The 13,509-nt window shown below is 46.8% G+C and overlaps 2 protein-coding genes across 3 annotated transcripts in view; one reads left to right on the top strand and one right to left on the bottom strand.

Annotated features, from left to right (window-relative positions):
* Window positions 1–3,700, bottom strand: part of mpripb (myosin phosphatase Rho interacting protein b) — a 37,476-nt gene extending 33,776 nt beyond the window's left edge. For both annotated transcript variants that reach the window (XM_084669970.1, XM_084669971.1), the window contains exon 1: window positions 2,743–3,700. In XM_084669970.1, coding sequence (XP_084526096.1) covers window positions 2,743–2,865 — 123 coding nt within the window. In that variant the 5' untranslated portion in view covers window positions 2,866–3,700. The remainder of the gene's footprint in view (window positions 1–2,742) is intronic.
* Window positions 3,701–4,675: 975 nt separating this feature from the next.
* Window positions 4,676–10,545, top strand: dhrs7cb (dehydrogenase/reductase (SDR family) member 7Cb). Its single transcript, XM_084671060.1, has 7 exons — window positions 4,676–4,832; window positions 6,184–6,340; window positions 6,712–6,824; window positions 7,721–7,931; window positions 8,245–8,337; window positions 8,959–9,120; window positions 9,337–10,545. Exons 2-7 carry the CDS (start codon window positions 6,187–6,189, stop codon window positions 9,540–9,542), a joined length of 939 nt encoding a protein of 312 aa, XP_084527186.1. The 5' UTR covers window positions 4,676–4,832; window positions 6,184–6,186; the 3' UTR covers window positions 9,543–10,545.
* The last annotated feature ends 2,964 nt before the right edge of the window (window positions 10,546–13,509 follow it).

Genomic DNA, 13,509 nt, shown 5'->3' with positions numbered 1-13,509 from the left:
CCACACACACCCACCCACAAGGCTGACTTCCTCTCCAGTGGTCCTCCAGTGACCCTGCAGTCCCTCCACTCCCAGTCCCTCCAGCCCTCCTCACTACCGAGGTTAACTCTTCATTTCCTCCCCAGCGAAAGCCCCCCCTCGGTGGGGCCAGGAAGCCCCAGTCTACAACCACTGTCATGGTGGACAACGATGAATACAGGAGCTTAGTGACACAGTCATCAGCCAGGCCTACAGGAACCCAGAATGATGTGTGTGTGTGCAACACTAACTCAAATGTGACCTTGTAACATTCTAATAGTTCTCGTCCCTTGAATTCCCCGCACTGCGGCTGCTCCACTAGGGGCAGATGAACAGGCCGTCTAAACACCACGCGGGACTACACTGTCCTTTTCTGCTCTACAAACTGATGTCCATGGCCACCTGGTTGACCAGGCTGAAGCCCTCAGCGTGGGAGGAACCTCTGGGAGCCTCTACTCTGCTTTCTCAATCCCACAGTTCCCTCTGCAAGCTCGGCAACCTCCCCTCCCTCCTTCACCTCCCCGAAACTCCCAGCATATCCTTCTGTCTGTCTCTCGCTCTCTGCCTCTCTTTGTCCCTCTCATGTCCAGTCTCTCTCTCTCTCTCCCCCCGTGTCTCTCCCTCAGTCTCTCTCTCCCCCATCTCTGTCTCTCTCGACCTCGTTCTCCATCTCTCTCATTGTGCCCCTGCTGTAGCCAACTCTCTATGCTTTACACTATAATGCCAAAGGAAGGACAATAGAGCAAAGCGATAAATCCGGAACAACAGCAGCAACAAAAAAACTAACCAGCACTGAAAAGGCCTTAAGCTTCAGCTGAAAGTATTAGCCCATAAAAAAGGCCTTTCTGGGAAATCAAATGTCTGTTTCTGTACTAAACAGACTTTGATGGAGGAATCTGCTCAGTCAAGCCCTCCCCCAGTACACCTCATGTCCCTGGTGGGTTAAACAAAGAGATTGTTTATATTGGATACTGTTCGGCGTTGACATTAAGCTCCTTCTCTTCGGATAACTTTTCCATGTGGGCTATCCATTTCAGAGTTGCATTCATGGGGTGAATGTGATCAAATGAATGAAAGTAGAAGGGGAACTGTCTGTAAGCCAGAGACTAACAGCCCAAACTCTATTCAAAACTCAAGCAGCTCCCATTTTAATCCAGGGGCCAGATTTATTCAAACTAATGAGACTCAGTTTGGAGTCGTAGCTGTAGCGTTTCAACAGCATGAGGTCGCAGCTTGGGAGAACTCTGGCCGGCTCACCAACGCTATCTACCAGAAACAGTGGAGGAGTGAGTGGAAGATGAAGTCAATGTCGCTAACGCCTTCTCCAGCCTGCGTCTTCGCTAAACTCAAAGATACCTCGACAGAAACTCTAAAAACGTAGCTAACGCTAACTATATAAAAGTATATCCCAGCAATTTTACATTATTCAGAACTGAAAATTGAAATCTGTTGATCCAAAACAGGGTTTGGATCCGTTTCAAAGGGGCCATTGGCTTAACAGACTGCCTGAACGGTGAGCTACTTACACAAGTTAGCGAGGCCACAAAGTGCTGTTTTTTAACATGGTAATGAAGACAGCTGTGTGCATTCTATACGAGGTCTACGCACTCTTTGAAAGGGTTGGTTGAGGGAAGCAATGCTCTGGTTGGACACAGATAAGAGCTAGTTAATTCCCTAACTGGTGATTGGTGTACAAAAAACACTGGTCCCATTGGTGCTGTGAAAGATAAAAAGGAGGGGGGGGGGGGGGGGGCTGAGTCTCAGGGGGATTAAGGAAATGATGTAATGATGAAAATCCCGATCCTGACTGAGAAGTCCAGGTTTTAAGGGGTTAACCTGCAATAATTGCACACAGGCATTAACAAATGCAATGACAGGAAGAGTCTCTCCGCATACGAAAACACACAAAACACACACACACAACGACACACTGGTGGAGAGAAAGGATGCTGACGTTGCTGTTTGATTCTTAAACCATGTTCAAGGGCCCATCTGGACCTCATCGTATGGGATCAATTACAGGATACAACACAGACTAAACTAATGATCTGGGGGAGAGAGTTCCTCTTATTCACAACTTCCCTAGGCTCTGAGGTATATGCATTGTGGTAAAATCAAAAGGCGCTTCCTCATAATATATTCGACTGATTTGCAGACATGAGCCAGTTTAGCAACCTATTTTGTCTACTCTTATGCAACGACTTCAAAAACGAGGCTAATGCTTCCCAAGCAGAATAAAGGACAGCACTGTGGACCGTGTTAAATTAACTTCACAGCATATGCGCGCTCCCTTTTAGCCCAAATCTGAGACTCGTTCTGTTGTGTGCAGGCATAGTGTTCTCTTTAGCCGAAGGAAACTAGGTAGAGACTGACATAAAATAAGAAGACATTGGAGTCTTGCCGGAGGCAGACAGTCTAACTTTTTGGGGAACATTCCCTCATTTTCATCATCCACTCATCAACTCCTAAAGCGAGTGCAGAGATCAATGTCACCCGCAACAGCGGAGGGCTGTTTTGTCCCTAGTTATTAGTCTACATTTCAGACCTGATAGTACATGAGGTATGAGAAGCGCACTTTCTAGTTTGAGTAGATGGTTACAATGTTGTCAGCAACTTGACTTTCATAGGTTGCCTGCGACAAACTTTGCCTGCTAACTGTTCTTAAGGGATAAAACATAAGTGACAAAATTCGATTTCACAGTGAACTATTGTCATTTAATTTACCTGATTCAGATCTTGGTCGGTCAAGAGGTGCAACTCCCGGGGTTTGAAGCAGTTCTGGCATTTACTTTTATTGAAAATGTTCGCTTGGAATTTCCTACATGGATTTTCTTTTGCAGTAGACATTGTATTTTTGTCTTGGTTCAGAGTCGAATGCAATGTTCTTTCTTTTGATTTTGACAACTCTCAGTGGAAAATCCCGTTATTTTCTTTGAGTTTCTTTATCCAGTTTGGAAAAAGGGCTCAGCAAACAAATGCATTATAAAAGGATGTGTCTACTTCTTTATAATTTATAGTGGTCTTCACTTGCACACATACATACAGGCCAAATTGAATGGGTGGGTTTTTCTAAAGTTAAATCCAATTTATGTTTTCTAGTATGTGATTGCTAGCCATCAAGCTAGCATGCGACCACTGATGAATGTCTTTCAGTCCATGGCCTGTTTCCACAAAGCCGAATAGCGAGCTATTAGCTGGCTATCTAGCTAGTTGATACAACCAATTATGTTAGCTGGGGTGCAAGCCACAAAACAGCAAATGCACAGTGTTTGCAGTGCCTAGCACCAAGGCAATAGCGTCCATCTGCCGATGTCCTACGCCCATTTGAGGGGAAAAATGCCAAAAGTAAAGCCAAGGTAACAATTAGCTAGCTAACTAGCTTCCCAGATCTCTGCGAAGTTTACCTACTGGCCGATTCTTCACTGGCTAGCAATAGCAAGTTAGCTAACGTTAGCTAATGAATTCCTTCTGGCGTTATGGTAGAATGAAAAGGTCCCAAATCGAAATCTTCAGTGTAATGCACTCTCCTGTTGGAAAACAAGATTCGGCAAAGTGCCGCTTGACAAATCAGTGACGCCCAAAAGCGGATTTAGCTATATTATGTATCCATAACTAGATTGCTAAGCAGCGCCCGTGGGTTTATTTTCTCCCTTTTTTCGGGCGAGAACTCTCCCAATGGATGGAGTTCGTGAGCTCAGAGATTTGTTGCTGGAATTTCAGGGAATCTCGCGATGGTAGACCGCGCATTCTCTCGCGACACTATTTTGAACACCCGGGACAGCCGCCGGTTCACCAAGTCGTGTTGTTTTCTTCGATCACCTCACCAAAACCACGTAACTAAGTTTATAAAGGAAGCATGATTTGAAGCAACGGCTGATAATGTTCAAACCGAGCTCTTTATCCAAACAAAGAAATATTATGGATCATAAGTCTAATGAATTTCACGCTCCACCCAAACCAACACGTTACACCTTGCCATGTGACATCCCATGAGACGCTTATGATATATATATGGGGAAAAAGTCAACCAATCAGATTTTTTAAATTATGATTCCACGAGTTTTCCCAAAACAGAAACACAAAGAAAAAAAGTTTCACAGAAGGTGTAATAAACAAAACAACAAAAAGCCCATCATGGTTTTAAGATTAAATGAAATTACATGTCAGATATGTTTAAACAGGCATTAAGCAAATACATATTTTAGTTAGAATGTTTTAGACATTTTTTATGAATGAGAGAAACTTCCATTCTGTGATTTCCATGTAGTCATTTAGCAGACGCTCTTATCCAGAGCGACTTACATTAAGTACAGGGACATTCCCCTCGAGGCAAGGAGGGTGAAATGCCTTGCCCAAGGACACAACGTCATTTGGCACGGCCGGGAATCAAACCGGCAACTTTCTGATTAATAGCCCGATTCCCCAACCGCTCAGCCATCTGACCCCCTTCAACCATCGGACCCCCTGGATTTGCATCCAACTATCCACATGCCACAATAATACCAAGCTGAAGAGCAACAGACTCCTATTTCAAGGGTCTGAGGGGGTTGCCTCTCCATTTGTCTCATTGGCAACAAGAGGAATGCCTAAGATACTATACCCCACACACATGAGTATTAATGGCTGACTCAGCCAGTGTCTATTAAAAGCACTTAGCCACCAGTCCAACAGTAAGTCCAGCAGACACAGAGACGGCTGGGCGAATGACGGACGGGACAGGGAGAAGGTGGCTAATGCTCTATTACCTCATTACCCAACCAAACCTGGAAAACAACAGCCATTAACGGGTGAAGGATTATCTTCCTACGCACGCTGTAAGTGTACCAAGAATAAAACAGATTAGAGGTGTGTGTGTGGCGAAAGGTGTGTGTGTGTTCATCATGCACTAACCCCCAATGGGATCTCTTGACATCGAATCACCACAATCATACTTGTGCTGTTCTGGAATGCAAACCTCCAGATTAAACAGTAACACAACCTAATCTCATAATCTCTCCACAAGTAAAGTCTGCTGTTTTTTTCCTACCAGAGGGTCAAATAGGGTCCCATATTTCATGTGTCTGTATCCCTGTTTGCCTCCGGTGGGGTATCCAGTGACCCTATCCTAGAGGTGGCCCAGTGTGAGGCAGTGTGTGGCGACAGCCTGCTTTGGCCATGAGTATATTTAGCAGTTGTCCTCAGACACACTTTACATGGCTAGAGGCAGGATTGCTACCAGACACAACTGCTCTGTCCATGGAGGCAAGGATTCAAACGGGATCTGTTTCATAATGTGGTCTGTGAGAGGCTCCATATTTCTGTTGTCGTCAAAGGGCGTAGGTTTGTTTTCAACTGTGGGTGGGACAGATTTCTTTTAATAACTGAGGATGCGGCCGTTAAACATGCTTTTCTTAATCAAACGTGTGGGGGGGGGACAGATTTTCTTTTCCAAATAGTGTAATGTATAATGAAACCTTTACCCATTGTTGTGGGCTGTGACTGAGATTACAATTTTTTCAGTTTCAACTTGCACACATGTATTCTACATTAGAGTAGAGTACGGATTGTTTGGTGTTTGGGTCTGATCTGCATAGCCAAATCTATGAGCAGGAAGTGTACTAGTCCGCACACCAAACCCAAAGGTTCGACCAAAAGTGTGTCAGTCCACAGTCCACTGAAAGGAGACCTCCTGGTGGTTTGTGGATGGTCACTCCCAACTCAGGCACCGTTTGGGGGGTGTTGAGCGTTGTCGCCCGGTGACAGGTGACACACGATCCAAGGAGCACTAGCATTATTCCACACCCCGAGGTTCATTCCTAACTGGCTGAAATATACAAACCAAGAACCTCTCCTCTTACAGGACAGAGTTACATGTTGTGGTGGTAGCTATACTGTGGTTCTACAGCAGTTATACAATAGCATGATGTTAAGATGTGAGTTATGAGTTCTACTACTATAAAGGTGGACTGCAATTCACAGTGTATCACTGCACACCACAAATACAACCAACAAGTCTCAATGAAGTAACAAAAAAAGTGCAACACAACCACACTCGTTTCCCCTCATGTCCTCCTGAACTTGAGACTCATTAGATTACATGACATTCCTGCCAGTGGGTAAGATCCAACAAAGCTTGTTAGATTGATGGATGCTGACGCGTCAATCCTCTCTCTGTCCCCTTGTCAGGTCATGGCGTTGCCATCGGTGATGATGCTGCCTCTGCTGGTCGTCATAGCGGCAGGCATCTACTACATCTACACCGAGGTCATCCAGTTTATGTCCCAATCCATGGTGCGCAACAAGGTGGTGGTGATAACAGACGCTGTGTCGGGCGTGGGAAGCGGTGAGGGTTCCGATAAAGATTGGTTGATTCAATTGGACTTGAATTCAAATTAAATTCCGAATGGAATGTAAAAGAAACATCTTGAGATACAGTGTGGTACTGTATCTTTGATGTGGGTGACTGAATGACAAGATGAACCTTTGGCCTGACCCTCTCTCTTTCACCTCTCCGTCTTTTTTTCGTTTCACCTCCCATTCTTTTTTCTTCTTCTCTCCAAACCCTCCTTTCCCTCCCTCTGTCCCTCTCTCCATCCCACTCTCCATCCCTCTCTCCATCCCTCTCTCCATTCCTCTCTCCGTCCCTCTCTCCATCCCTCTCTCCATCCCTCTCTCCATTCCTCTCTCCGTCCCTCTCTCCATCCCTCCATCCAGAGCTCGCCCGTCTCTTCCACCAGGGTGGGGCCAGGCTGGTCCTGTGTGGCACCAGCTGGGACAAGATGGAGTCTCTGTACGACTCCCTCACCAGTGGAGCGGACCCCAGAGTGGTGAGTCACGCTGCGCTGCTCCCACAACCACTGACTTTCGGTCCGTTTGTGGTCAACCCACCATCGGACAAAGTACATGGGCTGGAGACGAAACACGGATTTTAGACCTGTACGTGAAGTCTTTCCCCGGAGAGCACTGATCGGACTGATCAGGGGTCAGAATGAGCACAACTGCCCGGTGAATCGAACGGGCGACCGAGACCAGTATTCCGTCCACAGATTTCACCAAACAAAACAGCATGGACGTTAGGATACCAGAAGAAGGGCCCAGCTCGTATCTCGTTCTGCTACACTCTCCTGTGTCTCTGTTCAGGGATCGGGGCTTCCTCCCCTGGTCAACAACAATGGCAGGATATCCTGCCCTTTGACAGCGCTGTCCTCTGGGTATCTGCTGAGCCAAGGCCAGAGCAGATGTGTCTGGAAAAAACAACACACACACACCACACCACACAGACACCAGGAAGCGGTGAGGGGGTCCAAACTGACAGAGCAGATACAGCACATGAGCTCCCAGTATGGGGTTTGTGAAGGGAGAGGGTCAGGGGATGAGGGTGAAAGTTACAGTTGTCACTCACCACTTCAACCCCTTTTAGAACACTAGTGGTGTCGTGACATGTCGGACGATGTGCACAGTGGTTGCAGTATTGCTTTGGTCTCCCCCTCATCCCTTCACCCTGGTTTCAGCTCTCCCAATTGAAGCATAAAGACCCTGGGAAACTAATGAACGAGTTAGGACACTAGGAAATGAATGTATGAGTGAGGACCCCAGGAATGAGTATGACTCCCACAGTGGAAGGGAACATTGGAGTAAACAAATCTTCTCCCGTCTTCCAATCCTTCTGTTTTCTCCTCCCCTCCTCCTCTCCCCCCTCTCTCCCTCGCCTCCTCTCCTGCAGATGTTTACACCCAAGCTGGTGCTGCTGGACTTCAGTGACATGGCCAGCATGCCCGAGGTGGTGCTGGAGGTGGTGGAGTGCTATGGCTGTGTAGACGTTCTGGTGTGTAACAGCAGCATGAAGCTGAAGGCTCCCGTCCAGAGCGTGTCCCTGGAGCTGGACAGAAACATCATGGACGTCAACTACTTTGGTCCCAGTGTGCTCACCAAAGGTGAGGTGGAACAGGGTTGGGGAGGCCAACACCTTTGGAACTCTTAAGTTGTTCGAGTTCATTTCATGGAGGTTTTCCTTTGAATGTTTCATGCAAAAGTATTGTTGAGTTACGATCAGGTTTGCTTGTCTTTCTATTTGAGTTCGTATTTTTAACAATGATGCCCTCGGATTAAAATAGTGTTGGTGAACACTAGGTACAGGCTTTGAATTCTCGCTTTCTTGCAGACAAGGAATGCAGTCAGTGTTTGTATTGCTCTACACACTTTTAGGTGTTTAGTTCACATGAAAGAAATGAATGACTCTTGTTGTAGGGATTCTTCCCACCATGATCTCGAGGAGAGCCGGTCACATTCTACTGGTCAACAGTATCCAGGGGCGGCTGGCGGTTCCATTCAGAAGCTCCTGTGAGTTCCACTTTTCTCTTAGGTCCATATTCTATGTTTTGAAGAACTCAATCAATGTCAGTTCTTGAACTGCACCAACATCAAATAGTGCTCTTGTACTACTAGGAACCCTTTGTGACGACACATTATCCTCCTCCTGTAAAATAACAACCCTAGTAGAATGTCAGCTATGGGCTTGTGGCTGGTTCCCATGGTGTTGTGTAGGGGTAGAAGATTCCGGAGCACTAGATAATGATTAGGTACAGTATCTCCTCTGCAATGTATGGAATGAAGATCAGTGACGGCTGAGTCACGCCTTTCCGCTCGGTTTGTGTGTTTTTGCCTGACACGTGTGACGTGTGTGTCCGTATGTGTGCGTGTATTGTTGTGTGCGTGCGCGTGCACTCTGTTGGTGTGTGTACGTGCGATGCTCTCTGTGTGTACGCGTGCACTCTGTTGGTGTGTGTACGTGCGATGCTCTCTGTGTGTACGCGTGCACTCTGTTGGTGTGTGTACGTGCGATGCTCTCTGTGTGTACGCGTGCACTCTGTTGGTGTGTGTACGTGCGATGCTCTCTGTGTGTACGCGTGCACTCTGTTGGTGTGTGTACGTGTGCACTCCCTGTGTGTGTTATTGCATTAGATGCTGCCTCCAAACACGCGGTCCAGGCCTTCTTCGACTGCCTGCGGGCAGAAGTGGAGGAGTATGGGATCGTTGTCAGCACCATCAGCCACACCTTCATCAACGCTACTGCCCCGCCCACCACAAGCCCCGCCCCAAAACCTCCCAAGGGCATGGCTGCTTGTGAGTAGAGAGGCACGCTGTGAAAAGACAAATCGATCCTCAATAGTGAACATAGAATAAGAGAGAGAGAACATACTTATGAGAAACTGAAACAATCAACAAAAATGAATCTATGACATACTAACACAACACATAATAAGATGCTGAAATGTCACCAGAGAGACTTTGTAAACCACGATAATCAAATGTTCATTTTGTTTCGACTCTCTCCACCAGTCATTTCCAGTCAGCTGACCCATGGCGTGAGCCCGTCAGCTCTGGCCAATGAGATTGTGCGAACGGTGAACAGGAAGAGGAAGGAGGTGGTGCTGGCACACCCCATCCCCCGGGTGGCTCTCTACCTCCGCTCCCTCTTCCCCTCGCTCCTCTTCTCCGTGGTGGCAGCCGGAGTGAAGGACTCTGCACTGTCCGAGCAGATGTAGTGGAGGGGTGAAGGAAGGATGGAGGGAGGGACGAAGGGAGGGATGAATGAAAAGAGGGAGGACAGGAGAGAACTAACAGAGAGAGAGAGAGAGAGAGAGAGAGAGAGAGAGAGAGAGAGAGAGAGAGAGAGAGAGAGAGAGAGAGAGAGAGAGAGAGAGAGAGAGAGAGAGAGAGAGAGAGAGAGAGAGAGAGAGAGAGAGAGAGAGAGAGAGAGAGAGAGAGAGAGAGAGAGAGAGAGAGAGAGAGAGAGAGGGGAATGCAAAGAACAGACAGTGGTGATATAGGCTTGCTGAGTTCACCGCCTTACACCTCACATATATTCATGAAATTATAAAGACTTACATACCAACACCTGTCTTACAGACTATTTACAACATAATGTGGTTGTTGGAGGGAGTACTTATTTGATTGTAGTGTTGATGTTACTTAACTCTTTCCAGACCCCTTCAGTTGCACTTACATTGATACACTTGTTGTGTGATATATTACACTAGTGGTTTTGTTTTGATGAAATACATTTAAATGGAAACAACCTTTCAGTGTGCTGTAACTTTATGTAGCTTGGTGTGGCACATGCATTTCTCTTGATGTCCTCTAGATGGTGGTACTGATCTGTGTTTGCTGTGTCGGCAGTGCAACATCTTTCTGCTTTGTTGACCTATATCACCAAGGCAAGCATTTATGCTGCCTGGAAACCCAATGTGAACCAGAACAATTAACGTGGTACATTTCTGTACACTGATGTAAAAGCATGGTGTTGCAGTACCAGTATGAGTTTTCCAGTCTGAAGTGTGTAAAACAATATAAGGAAGAATCCACACCAGGGAATGGGAAGGTGAACTGACTCATGTCTAATTACTTTATTACCTTTAGCTGTGAGGGTAATTCCATTGACAATATTGTGTGTGTCGCATGGGAGCCCTGTGTTCATACACTGGCAATGTGGGACTCAAGGCTGTAGCCGGCTATCAAAAGGTTAATAAATAAAGGTTATATTCTTTATTTTTTGATGTAGTCATTTTTAAAGATGCTATTGAAAGAAACTCTAAGATCTCCTCGGAAACACATGTACAGCTCTTGTTGTTATGGAAATCAGTCACACATGTCTGAGCCTTGTAGCGTGTGTCCATGAGTCTGTGTCTCTCTCTCTGTGTGTGTGCCCTAGTATGGAGTCCAGCTGGCCTCCATTGGGTAGTGCAGGTCACTCTCCCCCCTCTGTCCCTCTCTCTGTCCCCCTCTCCCTCTCCCCACTCTCTCCCCTCCCCTCTCCCCTCTCCCCACTCTCTCCCCTCTCCCCCTTCTCCCCTCTCCCCTCTCCCCACTCTCTCCCCTCTCCCCCTTCTCCCCTCTCCCCTCTCCCCACTTTCTCCCCCCTCTCCCCTCTCCCCACTCTCTCCCCTCTCCCCCTTCTCCCCTCTCCCCTCTCCCCCCTCTTCCCTCCCCTATCCACCCTCTCTCCCCTTTCTCCCTTGGGAATTCAGTCTTCTTTGTCCTCCTGAGTGCTGGACAGGAATCTGACTCTCAAACTAGCATGAATAAATGCAACTTCCTGACGTGCTCATATGTAAAGAAGATGATTTTCTACAGTGCTCAGCTGGACTCTGCAAATTGGCGATTTGATTCTTCGAATTAACATTGTGTCATGCAAAATCATGTATGTTTCATTGTATGTGATAACACGCCCTCGACAGTTTGACATGTGTCAAGGGCGTCACTGTTTCTTGGTTGGGCGTCAAACATCAAGGTTCTTTTTCCATCGAGTGCCAAGGTTTGCATTTGTGTATTTAATATGTAACATATGACATCAATGTCACAACCTGATGTAAGTACACATCTCCCATTATTTAACCTGTCTCTCTGTCATCGGTCTTCAACTCTGGTCCTCAGGGTCTGCTGTCCTGTATGTTCTAGATGTTTCCCTGCTCCAACACACCCAATTCAAATGAACGGGTCGTTTTCAGGCTTCTGCAGGGCTTGATCATGACCCGTTCATTCGAATCAAATCATCATCCCAAAGTGCTGTTTGAAGCGACACATCCACGATCATCAGTCGTGACACAGTGGTGAATTCCCCGGCGGGTGTCTCTTCGTCTGAGAGGGGACATCACACGTATCAATATTTAAAGCTGCTGTTATTGACACTAACCTGAGTTATGGAGGTTACCCAGGGGCCAGGGTAATGATTCCTCCGTCATTACATCCCTACTACACCTGAGGGGGCTCTTCTCTGAGGGGCCTTTACTGACGGGGTCCCTCCTTGGTCCCCAGCATCACAGCTGACCGACAGGAAGACAATCGTCTCCACGATCGTTACTTCTCTGATATCTTGAAAGTCTGTGGGTCTCAAACTAGGAATGTGTTTCCTGTTGCGTATGTGTGTGGTTAACAGGTTCCAGGTCCGACCCGCTGACCCTTGATCTGTTTCTGTGCTGCTTAGAGGGATCGTGCGATGACGGGAAACAACGGTTCCCGAGGAGGGATTTTTGAGGCTTACATTGGATGTCTTAGCCAACAAGAGATCTCACGAGTATTGTTGTTGCTGGTATGAAGATTATGCATGTTTAATCTGAAGGCTTAATCTTTTATTCATCTCAAGCCTCACAAGGTTCCTGTATCACTTTGGTTTGGTTGGGTTTCTGAGAAAAAAAGACCTAGAAATGATTCAAACGTATCCTATATATAGGGCTTTTTAAATAATAGATGCGTTTCTTTTAAAGTTAATGCAATGACACAATCCCTTGATATGCCTTACTTGAGCTAAAGAAGCTCTGCAGAGTTTAGCCTCATAATCCACTGCTTTGACACCTTAGACATGAAAACATACTTCACGCTTCTAATAACTGGCATTTCAGACAAATCTTTTCTATTTTTCCTTTTTTTGCTGTTTTAGAACCCTCAGGTATTGGGTGTCATCAATTCCTTCAGATGTAGCAGAATGTCAGCGTGTCACCGTGTCAACCGTCTCATTGATCCCACTGTGTCTAATTGGAGACGTAATAAAGTTCGAGGCTGTCTCATTGATTGTCCACTCATTATCTATCCACGTATTGGACGCCAGCTGAATGTTCAATGTCATCTGGTGGGCAAACAGGCTGGGTTGTTTTAAGCTCTGACGGTCCGAAAAAAGTGATTGATGTCTTGATGGGAAGGTAAGGAGAGAACCTGTAATTGAACGACAACCCCCGTGACAGTTGACACTTCCCTCACTTTAGTTAGGTGCAAAGTAGGGATTTGTTTGCAGAAATCGTTCCGTCTGTATTGCTATAAAACCGTAATAATATTGTGGGTCCACTCGACCCATGGAGATTGGGTGAGCGGCAAATATATGAACTCCACACAACAGATAGTCGCATCACTGCGACTACCCCTAACACCTCATACAGCACCCTGTGAAGAACAATTCAAGCCGTCCTTCTGTTTCCAACAAATAGTCGACCAATCTCCTCCCGACTTGTAACTTGACAATGTGTGACGGCTGATTTGTGAGTGTGGCCTTCGTTTCTGCATTGAGTCATGGTGAGCCCCTCCCCTACCTCTGCATATTGTATGAGAGCTATGGGAATCCAGATGCAACAATATTGACATTGTGCAATTAGAGCGAGGTCATTAGGTCTGCTGCTATTACACTGGATGAAAACCAGGAGCTCATCACTGGAATTCTGGCTGACTGGCGAGCACACACACACACACATGCATGCACGCCACCCGCACACCCGCACAGACACGCACTGCACACACACATACACACACACAACCCCTCCACCAAATGAGAGGGTAGCGGTAATGGTAAGGGGGGGGTAGGGAGATGGGGGATGGGGGATGGGGGTTGTTGGAGGGGAGTTGCTGCTAATGAACCAGAAGGGGCACCGGGCAGGCAGGGGAATTAGAAAAACCTGGCACTGGTGGACCAGAGTAATAACCCTGGCTGCAGGGGAGGATGGATGCCTTGACCCTGGCTCGACCCTC

This window comes from Hypomesus nipponensis, chromosome 13, assembly GCF_054491055.1.
Source record: "Hypomesus nipponensis isolate SF chromosome 13, ASM5449105v1, whole genome shotgun sequence".
NCBI classification, from domain to species: Eukaryota; Metazoa; Chordata; class Actinopteri; order Osmeriformes; family Osmeridae; genus Hypomesus; species Hypomesus nipponensis.
This window is presented reverse-complemented; position numbering and strand designations above follow the sequence as displayed.

Coding starts and splice junctions, on each gene's coding strand:
- dhrs7cb (XM_084671060.1), top strand. CDS start 6,187: ATGGCGTTGCCATCGGTGATGATGCTGCCTCTGCTGGTCGTCATAGCG. Junction 6,341..6,711: donor TGTGTCGGGCGTGGGAAGCG/GTGAGGGTTCCG, acceptor CCCTCCATCCAG/AGCTCGCCCGTCTCTTCCAC. Junction 8,338..8,958: donor GGTTCCATTCAGAAGCTCCT/GTGAGTTCCACT, acceptor TTATTGCATTAG/ATGCTGCCTCCAAACACGCG.